Source organism: Lepisma saccharinum, chromosome 1 (assembly GCF_977018435.1).
Source record: "Lepisma saccharinum chromosome 1, izLepSacc3.1, whole genome shotgun sequence".
Classification (NCBI taxonomy): Eukaryota; Metazoa; Arthropoda; class Insecta; order Zygentoma; family Lepismatidae; genus Lepisma; species Lepisma saccharinum.
Window position 1 is genome coordinate 173,926,295 of NC_139229.1, and position 13,600 is coordinate 173,939,894.

A 13,600-nucleotide genomic window follows, 5' to 3' on the forward strand; every position below is an offset into this window, starting at 1 on the left:
TCGCACCCAAATCATTACTTATGTATTCAATACTTATGGCAATTTCTGTTGGATTGAATGATTTGGTTAGTTGAGTGTCATCAGCATATGAATGTACGTTACAGTATTTGACAACTGAGGGTAGGTCTGCAATATAAATCGTAAACAATAAGGGACCTAGTATAGATCCTTGTGGAACACCAGATGAAATATATAAATTATTAGATAATAATGTAGGCGACAGTTTTACACGTTGATTTCGGTTACTTAGATATGAAAAATACCATTTAAGGGTAGATTGTGAAAAACTGTAATATTTCAGTTTACTGAGCAGTAATTTATGTTGTACCGTATCAAATGCTTTGGACAGGTCCAATAATATTAATGCAGTGAGGAATTTCTTATCCATAGCCTGGAGGATGTCATTTGTGACTTTCAGCAAAGCCGTAGCAGTGCTGTGTGCCGGCCGAAATCCTGACTGTGAGGGTGGAAGAATATTGTTTTGGGCAACGAAGCTAAATGTCTGTTTATAGATTATTTTTTCTAGTAGTTTTGAACACACGGGCAGAACACTAATAGGTCGAAGGTCGTTTACATTAGTTGGTCGGGTCGTCTTAGGGAGTGGTGTTATCAAAGCTTCTTTCCATTTCCTGGGAAATACGGATTTCTCGAGCGAAAAGTTAATAATATGTGTGATAATAGGCAAAATAAAAGGTAGCGATAACTTCAGCATTGTAGTTGATATTCCATCTGCACCAATAGCAGTAGACTTGATTTCGTACAAACATTTTCTTACAGTATAGCCATCCACTTTTTTAAGAGCAAATTCGGGAAGCATATTATTAAACTTTTGGTTACTAAATTTTAAACATTCTTGAGATATCAGGCGTTGGTCGATATTTAGACTATCAATTGAATTAATAAAGTGTTCATTTATCTCGTTCGCATTGTCAAACGTGGAGGGGAGATCATTTTTATTTGAGCCAATGCCTACAGATTTCAGCTGCTTCCATAAATGCTTTGGTTGTCTTGGTGTTTTATTGATGTTATGCTCAAAATAACACTTTTTTTCTTGCCGAATAACAGATGTCGTGAAATTTCTCAATTCTTTGTATTCTTTCCATGCAGATTCAGTTCCGATTCGCTTGAATTTACGAAACGCATTGTCCCTTAGTTTCATCAACAGCTTCACATTCGATGTAATCCACGGCATACGTTTGTTACGAACTCGTGTTTTACGAACTGGCGCGTGCTTGTCAAAGAGATCAAGTAAGTTGACATTGAAATACTCTACTTTCATATCCAAGTTATCGGTGTTATATATTTTTCCCCAGTTAATTTTTTCTGCGTCCTTCACGAATTTATCATAATCAATATCACCGTATTTTCTGTGGTATATAATTCTGTTCACGCTTTCTGGTTTGGTATACGCAAGTACAACGTGGGTCATTCTATGATCGCTGTTGCTGACTGGCTCACCGACACCATGTTGGATTATATTTTGCATGTTGCTGACAAACGTCAGATCAATTAATGACTTAGTCGTGGAGGTTATTCTGGTTGGTTTATTGATTATTTGCGTTAATTGAAATTGATTAAACAAATTTTGAATGTAAATGACGTCAGCACAGTCTGGATGTAAGAAATTAATGTTGAAATCTCCAGCTATAATAAGGTCATTAACTAAGGGATACATTTCGGTCAATATATCTTCTAAAATTGACAACTGTGTATATGGAATACGCTTAGGCCTGTATACGGCACAAATACCGAGACGTTCCTTTTTTATTTCAACCGTAGCTGCAAGGTACTCAACGTCAAACTCTCCTTCGATTTCGAAAGACAACGGATGCAGTTTTAGTCCCTCCCGTGCGTATATGCAGACACCCCCACCCATGCTGTAATGGCGATCAGAGCGTATTAAGTCATAACCTGGAATTTTCAATGCATTATCCGTTATATTGCAAGTTAACCACGTTTCTGTTATAACAAGAATGTCAATCTGTTTCTCTGTAATTTCGATGCATATTTCCTGAAGTTTGGGGAATAATGACCTGACGTTTACATTTGCTATTTTGAGACCCAGGGAGCAGCCGGTTCTTTTGTCATCGGCGAGAGGGTGACGGAGGACATGCCCTAGAGCAGTGGAGTTCATTTCAAGGGGGGTGGTAGGTTCTGTTGGAGGCATAACGGTAGAAGTAACTTCTGGAGGGTTGCAGAGCAGAGAGAGGTTGCAAACTCACTACATTTATCCGCAGATGCATAAAGTACACAAATACAAATACAAATAAAAGTTTTCTGCTTTTTACGGTACTTTTGATCATTAGAAACTTATGAATATGTTTTTTTGATTTACTAACAATTAAACTTTGCTTATGTACAAGAACGTATCTCACATTTACGAAACTAAACTGTAAAATTATGCAGTTGCGATTAAAATATTGAAAGTAGTAAACAATAATAAAAGAAGCAAAACACGTATATATCAAAGAAAAGAGGAACTCAAACATTTAGAAGCTACAACTTAAGACTAAATGTGTTCCCGATAAATAAAAATTATAAGAGTAATGTGAAATTTAAATTTTATGTTATGAAAGGTAAAAGAGATTTTAAAAAATGATAAAGTTTACAGATCACTCACATCTTCCCGGTAAGCGTTCAAAGTTCATCTAATTGCTTTCTGCAAGTGATGAAGTGCTTCACGTTTCCAATGTTTATTACGATATTCCCATCTTGGGTCCAACAGTTCTTGTAATTGTATTTGCTCGTCGCCAGTTTCAGAAGCTCGAGACGTGCGCGGCAGAGATCTTCTGTGATGGTGATATTAGAACCCTTCAGTTTCCGTTTATTTCGAAACACACTTGCTCTCGCACGGTAACTAGTAAATTTAACAAGAATGGCTCTTGGCTTACCTCCGTTCTTCTGCCCTCCTACCCTGTGGCTTCTGCAAATATCTCCATGCTGGATTTTGATGCCCAGTTGCTCTTCAAACAAGGCGGTTGCTTTGTTATCGGTATTCTCGTTGGAAGTTTCGGGAATACCGAATATCCGGATGGAGTTCCTCCTCTGGTATTGCTCTAAGTCGTCCAATTTGTCCCTGAGCCCTCGGAGTTCCTCATCCTTCTTCTTCAGTTCATCCTTCATGCTGTGCATTTCTTCAACGTTAAAGTTTAGTGTTTCCTCCAGACTTTGAAGCACTGATTTTGTCACTGCCTCGACTATCGAGTCCACCATAATTTTCATCATTTCAGGTGCCTGCACAGCAATCTTCACTTCTTCACAAACACGTTTCACAAATTCTACGTTGTTGAACTTAGGGTACCCCAAAAGCAAACGCGCAACCTGCAACTCTTCCACAACCCAACCACTAGGCTATCCCTTCTACAACGCTCCTTGTTTTACAGGCTCCCAGAAATCTACAACAAACTTCCCCTGAATGTAGACATTTTCCTTCCAGAACGTAATTTTTGTATATTACTGACCAGGAACATGTAAATCTATCCCATCTTGTTATTGTTTTTATCTATTGTTATTTTTTGTTTCTACTTTATGTTGTTTCAGTGTAAAATGGCCAAATAAGACTGTATCTGAAACTCTGAGTAAGTAAATAAATAAATAAATAAATAAATAATCTAGAAGACCAGAAAAGGAAGAAGCATGACATTAAAATCGACGAAAGAGTTGAAACGTGTATTAGCACGTATGAGGAAACGAGTGACTTCAAAAGGTGTCTGCTGGCTCTAGCCCACGTTCAAAAACTTGATTGAACTAAGTTCCCGGCTAAGTTTGACGAAGCACTTCCGTACTGACAAGAAATAAAAAAAATAGAAAAGCAATAACAAAAATACGAAAATGAGGAAATAGTTATGACTGACGATGTGTGGAATAACATTGACTTTAAACACGCCAAAGTGGGTGAAATCCAAGTACGTTTACAAGGTACCTTGCCAGTCTCAAGTCTGGAGAAAGTGTGACAGGAATCAGTGTTCTATTCGAAAATATCAATATTTCACATAATTCTCTTGTAAGAGGTATTGTATGGGGTGTTAAGTCATCGCAATTGTCCATCCGCCCTTTCACTTCTAACTGTGTTCATCGCAATTGTCCGTCATCGCAATTGTCCGGCTACACTGTTAAAAATGATTTAGTCAATAGTGACTAAATCGATATATTCGCGGGGGTTTTAGTCACAATTGAAGAAGCCGTTTCCTAAAGTGAGTAAGTTTGGGTATTCAGTCTTCATCATGTCCATTTAGTCATTTGTGTAGAATATTTTATTTTAAGTTTTGCAATCTGATTGAATTCTAAATCACCCAGAGAAAATGTTTTCATCCATTCTTCAGTTGAAGCAGATATTTTTTGTGCGTACTGTCAATAGAAAGAAAGAACTATTTTTTCTCTCGGTGCAGCTTTGTTTCCGTGCGCCCATCATTGCGCGGATGGATACTACCACCATGAACCTGTTGGTGCACGCTAAAGTTGACGGGAATGTTTGTCGCGTCATGCCTTTCTTACAATTTTACAAAAGGAGCTTCGAATGAAATTCCATTGAAGAAGATGAGATTGCCTTCTGTGGAAATATTTTCAGGATCGTCTCTGAATTTAGGACGTAAGTACTTTTCGATTTTGAAATCTTGGTTTGTTGTGTACTCGAATATGGCGAGCAGCCGAGCACATTTCTCGGCCAGGGTCTAGCGTATTTTAATCACTGCCTTGTAAAACTCGAGAAAAATCAAACTCCTTTTTTTTTAAGGAAGTACATTTGTACAATTTTTGCTGGTTTGCTGCACAGAAAAAATCAACTTATTCAAACGTAGCAACAAGGAGCATTACCGACATGTTCGAAAATATTCTCCGACTCACCTCTAGTTTTCTTTAAATATTTTTTCACGAAGATTGCCGTGTTTAAGCAGATTGCATGTATATTTCGTTTTCAATAAGTTCAGCTGTAAAATAAATATATCCTAAAACAAAGGATTTTACGAATGTTTGTGTCCACAATTTGTGTATTAATAATTTTTCACACTACCTTTAAGCACTACATAATTTTCCCACATAGGTACTACTGATATACGTTATATAATTTTTTGTGTGTGTAGTGGTAAAAGTGTTAAGAATGTTTTGTGTGTGAACTGTTTGTGTATTCATAACTTTTCACTGCATTTAAGCACCACATAAGTTTCCCACACAGATACTATATAACATTATCCATAATTTGTGTTTTAGTGGGAAAAAGTGTCACCAAAAGCATTTGATTCCTTGTAATCGTGTAGCAAACCAGCACAAACTTATAAAAAAATATTTAACACAGAGACTTTAACCTGTTCACTTTGATGGTGAACATAACATTTTTCTATGTATTTTGAACACTTTTCTCTGTAAAAGACTGATTTCATTACCACTTGGAACATTACTAGAGCTCTCCATTTTAACAGGGTTATTGGTTGAGAAGTTTGAGGGTGTATGGAGAAAATGCATGTTTAGCATAACATTCTATGAAGCTAGAATCCCAGGTTCGAACACTGTGTAAGATACGTATAAACCAACTTTCTATGCTATATTTATTACAAAGAGTTTCCATCAGTATAGTTTTTCCACTGAATGTTTTGCTATGCAAAAGGAGGGAGATATATATAACCTGGAATATGCATGTTTATAGTATGAGGGGCTACATGTATGTATGTTATGTCATCCACACTACACAAATTGAAATAACACTGGCTGACATAAATGTTTTTGGATATCTACATCATAAAAATGTGTTTCCATCTAAGTTTTTATTTTTATTCTTAAAATTTGAGGTCATTAATGAGAAGCAGACACATTCACAACTTAAATTTTACTTAGCAAGCAGCAAATATTTTTCATACATTGATTGTTTTATTTTACTGCATGTGGTTATTGCTAATCAAGGTGTTGATCTGCCTGCAAAATACAACTTTCATAACCATTTGGAGTAGTATTGGAGCTCTTCCTTTTATGAGTGTATAGGCTTAATGTGTTGCTTAATATGAGAATTGTTGCCTAACCTGGAATATACATGTTCAGTAAATGAGAGGCTACAAGTCTGTATGTTATATGCATCCGCACTGTACAAATTTAAACAACACTGGTTGACACAACTGTATTTGAATCTACATACTGAAGGATGTGTTTACTTCAGTTTTATTGATTAAGTTTTGAAATTCGATACCATTGCAATAAAAAGAGGGCACTTTGTTCACGGTACAAGAAATATTGCATTATGTTTCACAATTTTAAATTTTTCTGAACAAGGAGCAAATTTTTTACATTTACTGTACAATTCATACATTCTTTATTTCACAACATATTGTTAGTTCTAATCAGGGTGTTGATCTGTATGGATAGTTTGCTTATTTGTGAAGAAAATTATCTACATTTTCCCCTTCATTTTATTTTATGCTTTGCTGCATGAAGGTGCTTTTAAATTTAATTTAAAAGGAATGTTGCTCATGTTTAGAATATAATATCTCCCGTCTTTCACTTGCATAGCAAGACACTCAGGGGAAAACTGCACTGATGGAAACTTCGTAACAGATCTACTTAGAAGCAGAATCATGTTCTTTAAAAATTGTGAATGTTTAAAATGGTATGGGAAGTTGTTATATACATGCCTCAACCAGTGTTCAAATCTGCAATTCATGGCTTCCTACCACATTATGCTAACCACTCCCACAAACAGGCTAATTTCATAGATATAATCAGGTATAATTTTCTTCTTTCCTGTACTACAGTGTATAACAAGCTCAGAATTAAATCATTATCACAAACACTCATGTAATGGTAGTTATGTATGATGTAAATAATATATATTTACACGTTTAACTCAAAATAGAACTCAACTGGGAACAAAGTAGGTTTATGATAGGTATAAAAAAGTATTCATCAATTTTGCATAATCTCGATGCATCTTAACTAGGGCTGAGCCGATACCACTTTGAATCGATGCCGATACTCTCACCGATTCCCACCGATACTTGAAAATTGTAATAATTAAAAGTTACTTAGAAATTTCATTAACAATAATGTATAAGTATTCCACTCTAATTATATACATCAATTGATCAATATATTTGCCTTAAAATACACAAAAATTACATTAGAATATTGATTTTACATGTTATATTCACACAAAACTGCTGAAAACTAAAGAGAAACTTCTAATTTTGCATAATTTCCAGGTAGGCTCCTCAACATAGTTATGTTGGACATATTTGCTGGCACTATGTCTAAAAAAGTGAGCTAACTCCTGTCATAAGTACATAGTAAACTCAACACTAATGATGTGACTAACAGTTGTAACATTTGTATGCCTTTACATGATATCTTTAAAAATATCCCACCTCTTAGTGCCATTCTTCATGTCGGATGTGTAAGGGCATGAAGGTATCCTCGTATTAAAACAGAGGGGGCCAAATACCTACCAATCAGTGGAATCATATTACTTGCCACAGAACAATTTTAAGTTTATATTGCTAGTAGTAAATGTCCTGTTGCCAGGAATATGATGCATGTTTTAAATCCCAGTAACTGGTATGTTGTGTCATATGATTATAAGAGCTATCCAGGGGAGCTAGTGGGTGACCTTTGATATAGTCCAGAATAAAATACAAGTCTCCATTATGAGTAGAGCTGGCTTATACTTTCAGTGGCCTCTGCCAAAGGACCAGATTTTTTTTAAGGGGGGGGATTATCTTGTGTCATGGTCAATAGCAGAGGACATCTTACATTGAATGAAGATATTTAAACAGTTGATGTGTGGTGTAAGTTTGCTTATTCAGATTTGTAATATATAGAATATGTGTTTCTAAATCTTTTACTCCATGTTACAAAAGTCACATCAGTGTGTGTAAATTAACTACAATAATTTGCTGAATTTGTAGAATCTGATATTTTGTCATTTCACTCTTCAGTTGTTCAGTGCACTGCAAAAGAATATTATTTGATTTATAGAATAGGTACCATTGTTTTCTCACATTGAAGTTTTTTTCCACTATGTGTGGCAAATATGTTACATTTACAAAATGAGTGAGCATTTACTTAAACATCTCACACCAAGCACTATGTCCAATACTTACTATGCGCTATCTAGGTGTCTGTACTTTTCATATTCATGCTGTGCATATGCCCTAATATACAGGTTGGGTACCTTATTTCGCTACCTTAGTCACTTTGGAATGACCCTGAATGGATTGATGAAGAAAGAGGTGCAATAAATATTCTTTAAAAAATTGTTTAATTGTATGATGAAGAAACATTCTTGTAGAAACATTCAATTTATACCTTCAGTTTGGTTCCTACATTTTAACACAATCTCTTTGGAATATTTTGATTTGGTGTTTTAAGTCCACTTTATGCACAGTAAGGCTAATCGAGACTGGACCTACAATTGAAAGTGAGTATAGAACTCGGGACCCCTTCCTTGATTACAAGGCGGCGAAACTACAACTGCACCATTGGCAAGGCACCTCTCTTTGGAATATAACTAGTGGGATGGAATATTGACAATTTCTTAATTCTATATCAATTTTGAATAAGAAATACATGTAATTAGGATTTTTTTTTGTTAACATCCAAGTAATGGTTAATTTTGGGTTCCTGCATAGCCAAATGGTTATGGCTCATAAATGATTTTAGTACAAACAGTTTTAAGTTCAATTTCCATTAAAGCCGCCTCCCCCCCCCCCCCCAAGATAGTTTGTTAGTGCCAGCATTGTGAGGACAATAAAGATGTACTTGAAAAGATATTGCTGAATCCAATTGGGAAAGCTACATAACAATGTCACAGGAAATCTAGTTGCACACCACATGTCGCGCAATGGAAGTCAACTGACATACCATGTCGTGCACGTTTGTGAATCTCTAAGATTATTTAGTTTTGTATTTCTTCATTTTCTGTTAATATAAGTTTCTTTTTCTTCTTTATCAGATGGAAATGTTTCATGGTTTAGAAGTGAGAAACATTGAATTGAAAAATTAATGGCTTACATTTATGCACTTTCAAATACCTCCAGTAGAATTACATCTTAAAATCAGTGTGTGCATGTGTTTTTGAGGCAAGAGAACTAAGCAGTCAAGATTAGATGTGTAAGTTCACTTTCAGTCTCAATTATTATGCTTCACACATTCTACAGAAAATGCCTGCTAATGAACAAAATTGGAATATGTTAGTGAAACTGACAATTGAGAAAAGGTGTGACTTGGAAGGAATTGTAATCTATTATTGACAGTACTCTAAAACATGAAGATGTGTGCAATAACATTTTTACTTTCAATATCAAACTACAAATGCCATTATTTTTGTCTTTTTCTATGTTGACAAAAGTTCAATGAACAATGATTTTAAGCACACCTTATGCAGAGATAGGCTAATTGGGACTGGTCAAGCCGTTTAAATTACAATTCAATTTACAGCACTGTGTCCTGCTGGGAATCAAATCCAGAGATAACATGGAATCAGAACAATTATGTGGCTCCATGGGGGAATTGAATAATACTGAATATGATTGATTTGTGAATCACTTGGACGTGAATTATGCTTTGAAACTGAGTATGTTTCTCAAAATGAGACAGCAATGCAAGTTATGCTGATTAGTGTGTTGCAAATTGAATTGCATCGGAAGCATTTTGAAACGTTTCACTTTACTAGTGAAGAATAGTTCAAACGAATGTGTTTCATGGTTTTCAAAAGTCTGCTAAACAGTCTTGCATGTTTTAAAACTGACAGTGTCAAAAATTATTATATTTATATATTGTGAGTAAAAAGGGTTTGAAAAACTTGTTTTGCTGAATTGAAGTACTATATACAGCATATCTACTGCAGTGTATAACCGGGGATTGTAAAAAAATTTTGTACACTGTCTTATATTCAGGAATTGTGGATTTCTTATTTAGGATACTGTATTCTTCAAAAGTAAGAGAGAAACACATTTTTGTTTTGTGGCAATTATTATACATATTAGATGTTAATGAAAGTATTATTTTTATAAGCAATAGAAGTCAGCTTCATGTGATACACTCTATTTCAGATATTGCTCTTTCTGTGGTAAATAGCAACAAAGTTGAGAAAATGTCTCATTTGCAGGTGATCTTGACCATGTTCTTATTGGATATTATATCTTATCATTATAATTTGCAATATATTTGTATAAACATGTTTTCAATTTTAATATTCACTAAATGTTTCTTCATGTGGTATGTTTTTGTTTTTCAGGATAGAGATGTCTGGGAAATCGTAGGTTTAAATAAAATGGTCTTATCCAGTCACCTGAAGAGGACATGTGTTGGGATGAAACTTGAATGAATAATAAGAATGGACTTAAGGTGATTGCCAGATGCTTTTTTGTGTGAAATATTGACATGACGTAAGTGGCTATGCTTTCCTGCATCTTTTGTGGAGGTGAATCTTTGAACAAGCGATTACAGGTGTGGCTTAGATTTTCTTTTGCTGTGGAACATTTATCAGGGTGAAGTAGTGTATGTGGATTGCCATCTTACATGTATTTTCTTCAGTTTTTAACATCTGAAAAATGTAGCAAGGTACTATACTTTACTTTGGATAGGCATTCATTTTGTTATAGAAACCAGTGTGTAGCATCAATAAATGGTTATTCATAGTCATAAAATTCCTACCACACAGCTTGCATCTAACTTACCTGAGGGTGGGGGTAAGTCTGCCAGGCCCACCCAGTGGCGGAGAAGTTACATTTCGAGGGGCAAGTTTCAGTCGGGTACCTCATCTGAACGAGAATAAGTTCTAACAAAACTTGCACTGTTTTACATAAATAATATAGACTACTGTGGACAGGAACCAAGCAGACATCCATGGTCTAGTGTTAGCATATTGTTTTGCAAAAATAAGAGTCCAGGGCGGGGAAAATTTATTATTGAAATTGCTGTTTGCTTGAAGTCCACTTTATGCACAAATATGCTTTAGGGACTGGAGTTGAAGTTGAAACTACTGTAGAATCCAAATCAAAATATTCCTCGACCAGGTATCGAACCTAGGACCATTTTATAATTCTTCCCATTGCCATTGTGAACTCAATGATCAGACATGAGAAGTAATGTGAATAACTAATGAAAACAAAAATCTATTTTCTCAAGGGGTCACCTTTTAAGGCACATTCCACAGTGGTTTGGATCCAAATTTAAACTGTGAATCCAGTTTCGATTAGTCTGTCATGAGCACATAGTAGGTTTAAACTTTGTGATGAAACAGAATATTTTGGTCTTCAAAAATATTAGGAATAATAATATACAAAAACCTGGCAATTGGGAGGGGTGAATGCCCCAATCGCTCTCCCTGTACGTGTGTGCCTAGACCCACCACTTCTTGTTTTTCTATTTTTATAATGCAAGCATTTTTAGTGAAAGTTGAAAATAAATCACACTGTTCCCTAGGGTGTTCCCAATGTTTATGTATTATTTTTGTTCATAATGTCATAAAGTAACTCGCATAGGAGGAAAAATTCAATTAGTGGACCTGTGAACGTCCCCACCCTCTTGCACATGGCAGTGACAGTGTACAAGTGGTTGGTAATTTTTGTAATTATTATAATTACTATATAAACTATATAGACATTAATATGATTTTTTGAAGTTTAGTGAATGATAAAAAATAGTATAGCAGCATCTATGTAAACAACAAAGAACTCAGTACTCAATACGTCAAGAAAATCTGATGAAAATTTTAAAACATCTAAATACAGTAAACGCCTGATGGCCTGCTAAAGGCTACAAATGAAATTTGAGTATAGGGATGTATCATAATAATGTTCACAGCAGGGCGTAGGCTTATAAGTTCAGGTCAGCACTACAGCAGGACCAGTGAAAGTCACTAAAAAAATTTTAACATTTTGATTTTCTTTGCCTACTTTTACAATGCTATTTTAGTCTGTCACGACCGGATCAAGAAAGTGAGGGGCGTTACCCCCACACCCCCTATACGCCTTCATGGCGTGCTGCTAAGCACAGGGGAGCACTTTACTTTTTTTTACCTTTTTATTTTAGTCTGGTTTTTCATTTTAATGATTTGGTTTTATTTTTCCTTATTTTTATTTATCTTTATACTTTAGCCTACATAGACATTTAAACACAAGCAACTTCTTGAGTTATTTAAATGTAGCCTACCTATTAGTAAGAAAACATACTTTTTGTCCATAAGGTCATTTTCAACTTCATGTCACAGCGTTTGTTTTTAATGTTTGAACCATTTTGCAACTATAAAATGAAACATATTGTAGCTGGGTATAGAGCATATTAAAAATAACATATATTTTTGGTTCAGTCTCATGTTTGAATTGAAAATTTGTGGGTTACTATTGTTACGTTTTGAGCAGTTTGTTATGTGAGAGTTCCAATAAATAAATTTCAAAATGAATTGTCCATTTGTTTTAATTCACAGTTTTCTTCCAATCCTTCCATTATTTACGTAATGATTTTAATGTTATTTTTAAGTCATAAACAATGGTGGTGTCTGTATGAACAGTGATTCTCTTTTTTGTGTGTGTGGTGGATAATTTATTTGCCCTTATTAGGAATGATTTTGTTCATTTTTCTAAGGTATATGCTTCAAGAACATGTATTTTTTCTACCTAACAAATGAAGCACAATAATTTGATGTCATTTTTCTGCCTCTTGGGTTAAGCTGGATGAGAATGAATGTCGGATTGATGAAATGTATGTGGCATGTACCATGCATTCATGTCTTATACAGGATTCAAACAAACTTGAGATCTCATAGCTCTTTTGGCACATACCACTGACCAGTTAGCCAATTTGAAGCCAACCTATCTTCTTTTACATTTTCAGAATATTTATGCAGAATTTTTACTGTCACAGAATGTAGTTCGTATAAAGAATTTGAGACACTTGACTTTTTTTTTCACAAATGCATATATTTCCAATTGATGGTGTAATGCTTGTTAATTCTGTGTTAAATTAAAGAAACTACTATATATTCTCTGCACATGCTTCTTCTACATGTATTTATATGAGAGGTAAGATAATTTTTTGAATTACTGCAAAGTTGTGCAGGAACCCTTTTTTTTCAGCTTGAACAAATATTATTACTACAGACGTACTAAAGAAGAAAGTTCCTTAGTGGCATACTCAGGGATCCATACTTTTTTCATGTTCCATTGTTTAGTCTCAATCTTGAAATAAACTTGTCATTTTTTAAGCAACTGGTCTCAAATATAGTTAACATGAAAAGTGACAAATTTATTTTAATCTTGGAAAGTAGTGTCTCTTTAATTTTGACTAAATCTACCTGAAGCTTGAGAAGCAATACTTATTTAATTTTGTCTAAATTTAAATAAAAAATGAATAAACTGACCTCAAGCTTGAGAAGCAATACTTATTCAATTTTGACCTAATTTAAATAAAAAATGAATAAACTGATCTCAGCCTTGAGAAGCAGTAGTTATTCAATTTTGACTAAATTTTAGCCAAAAAATGAATAAATCCACTTCAGCCTTGAGAAGCAGTAATTATTCAGTTTTGACTAAATTTTAGTCAAGAAATGAATAAATCCACTTCAGCCTTGAGAAGCAGTAATTATTCAATTTTGACTAAATTTTAGTCAAAAAATGAATAA

At 34.5% G+C, this 13,600-nt stretch overlaps 1 protein-coding gene across 1 annotated transcript; it reads right to left on the reverse strand.

Moving 5' to 3' along the window:
- Positions 1-2,637: 2,637 nt before the first annotated feature.
- Positions 2,638-3,222, reverse strand: LOC145987208 (uncharacterized). Its single transcript, XM_083121729.1, has one exon. It carries the CDS (start codon positions 3,220-3,222, stop codon positions 2,638-2,640), a length of 585 nt encoding a protein of 194 aa, XP_082977855.1.
- Between the last annotated feature and the right edge of the window lie 10,378 nt (positions 3,223-13,600).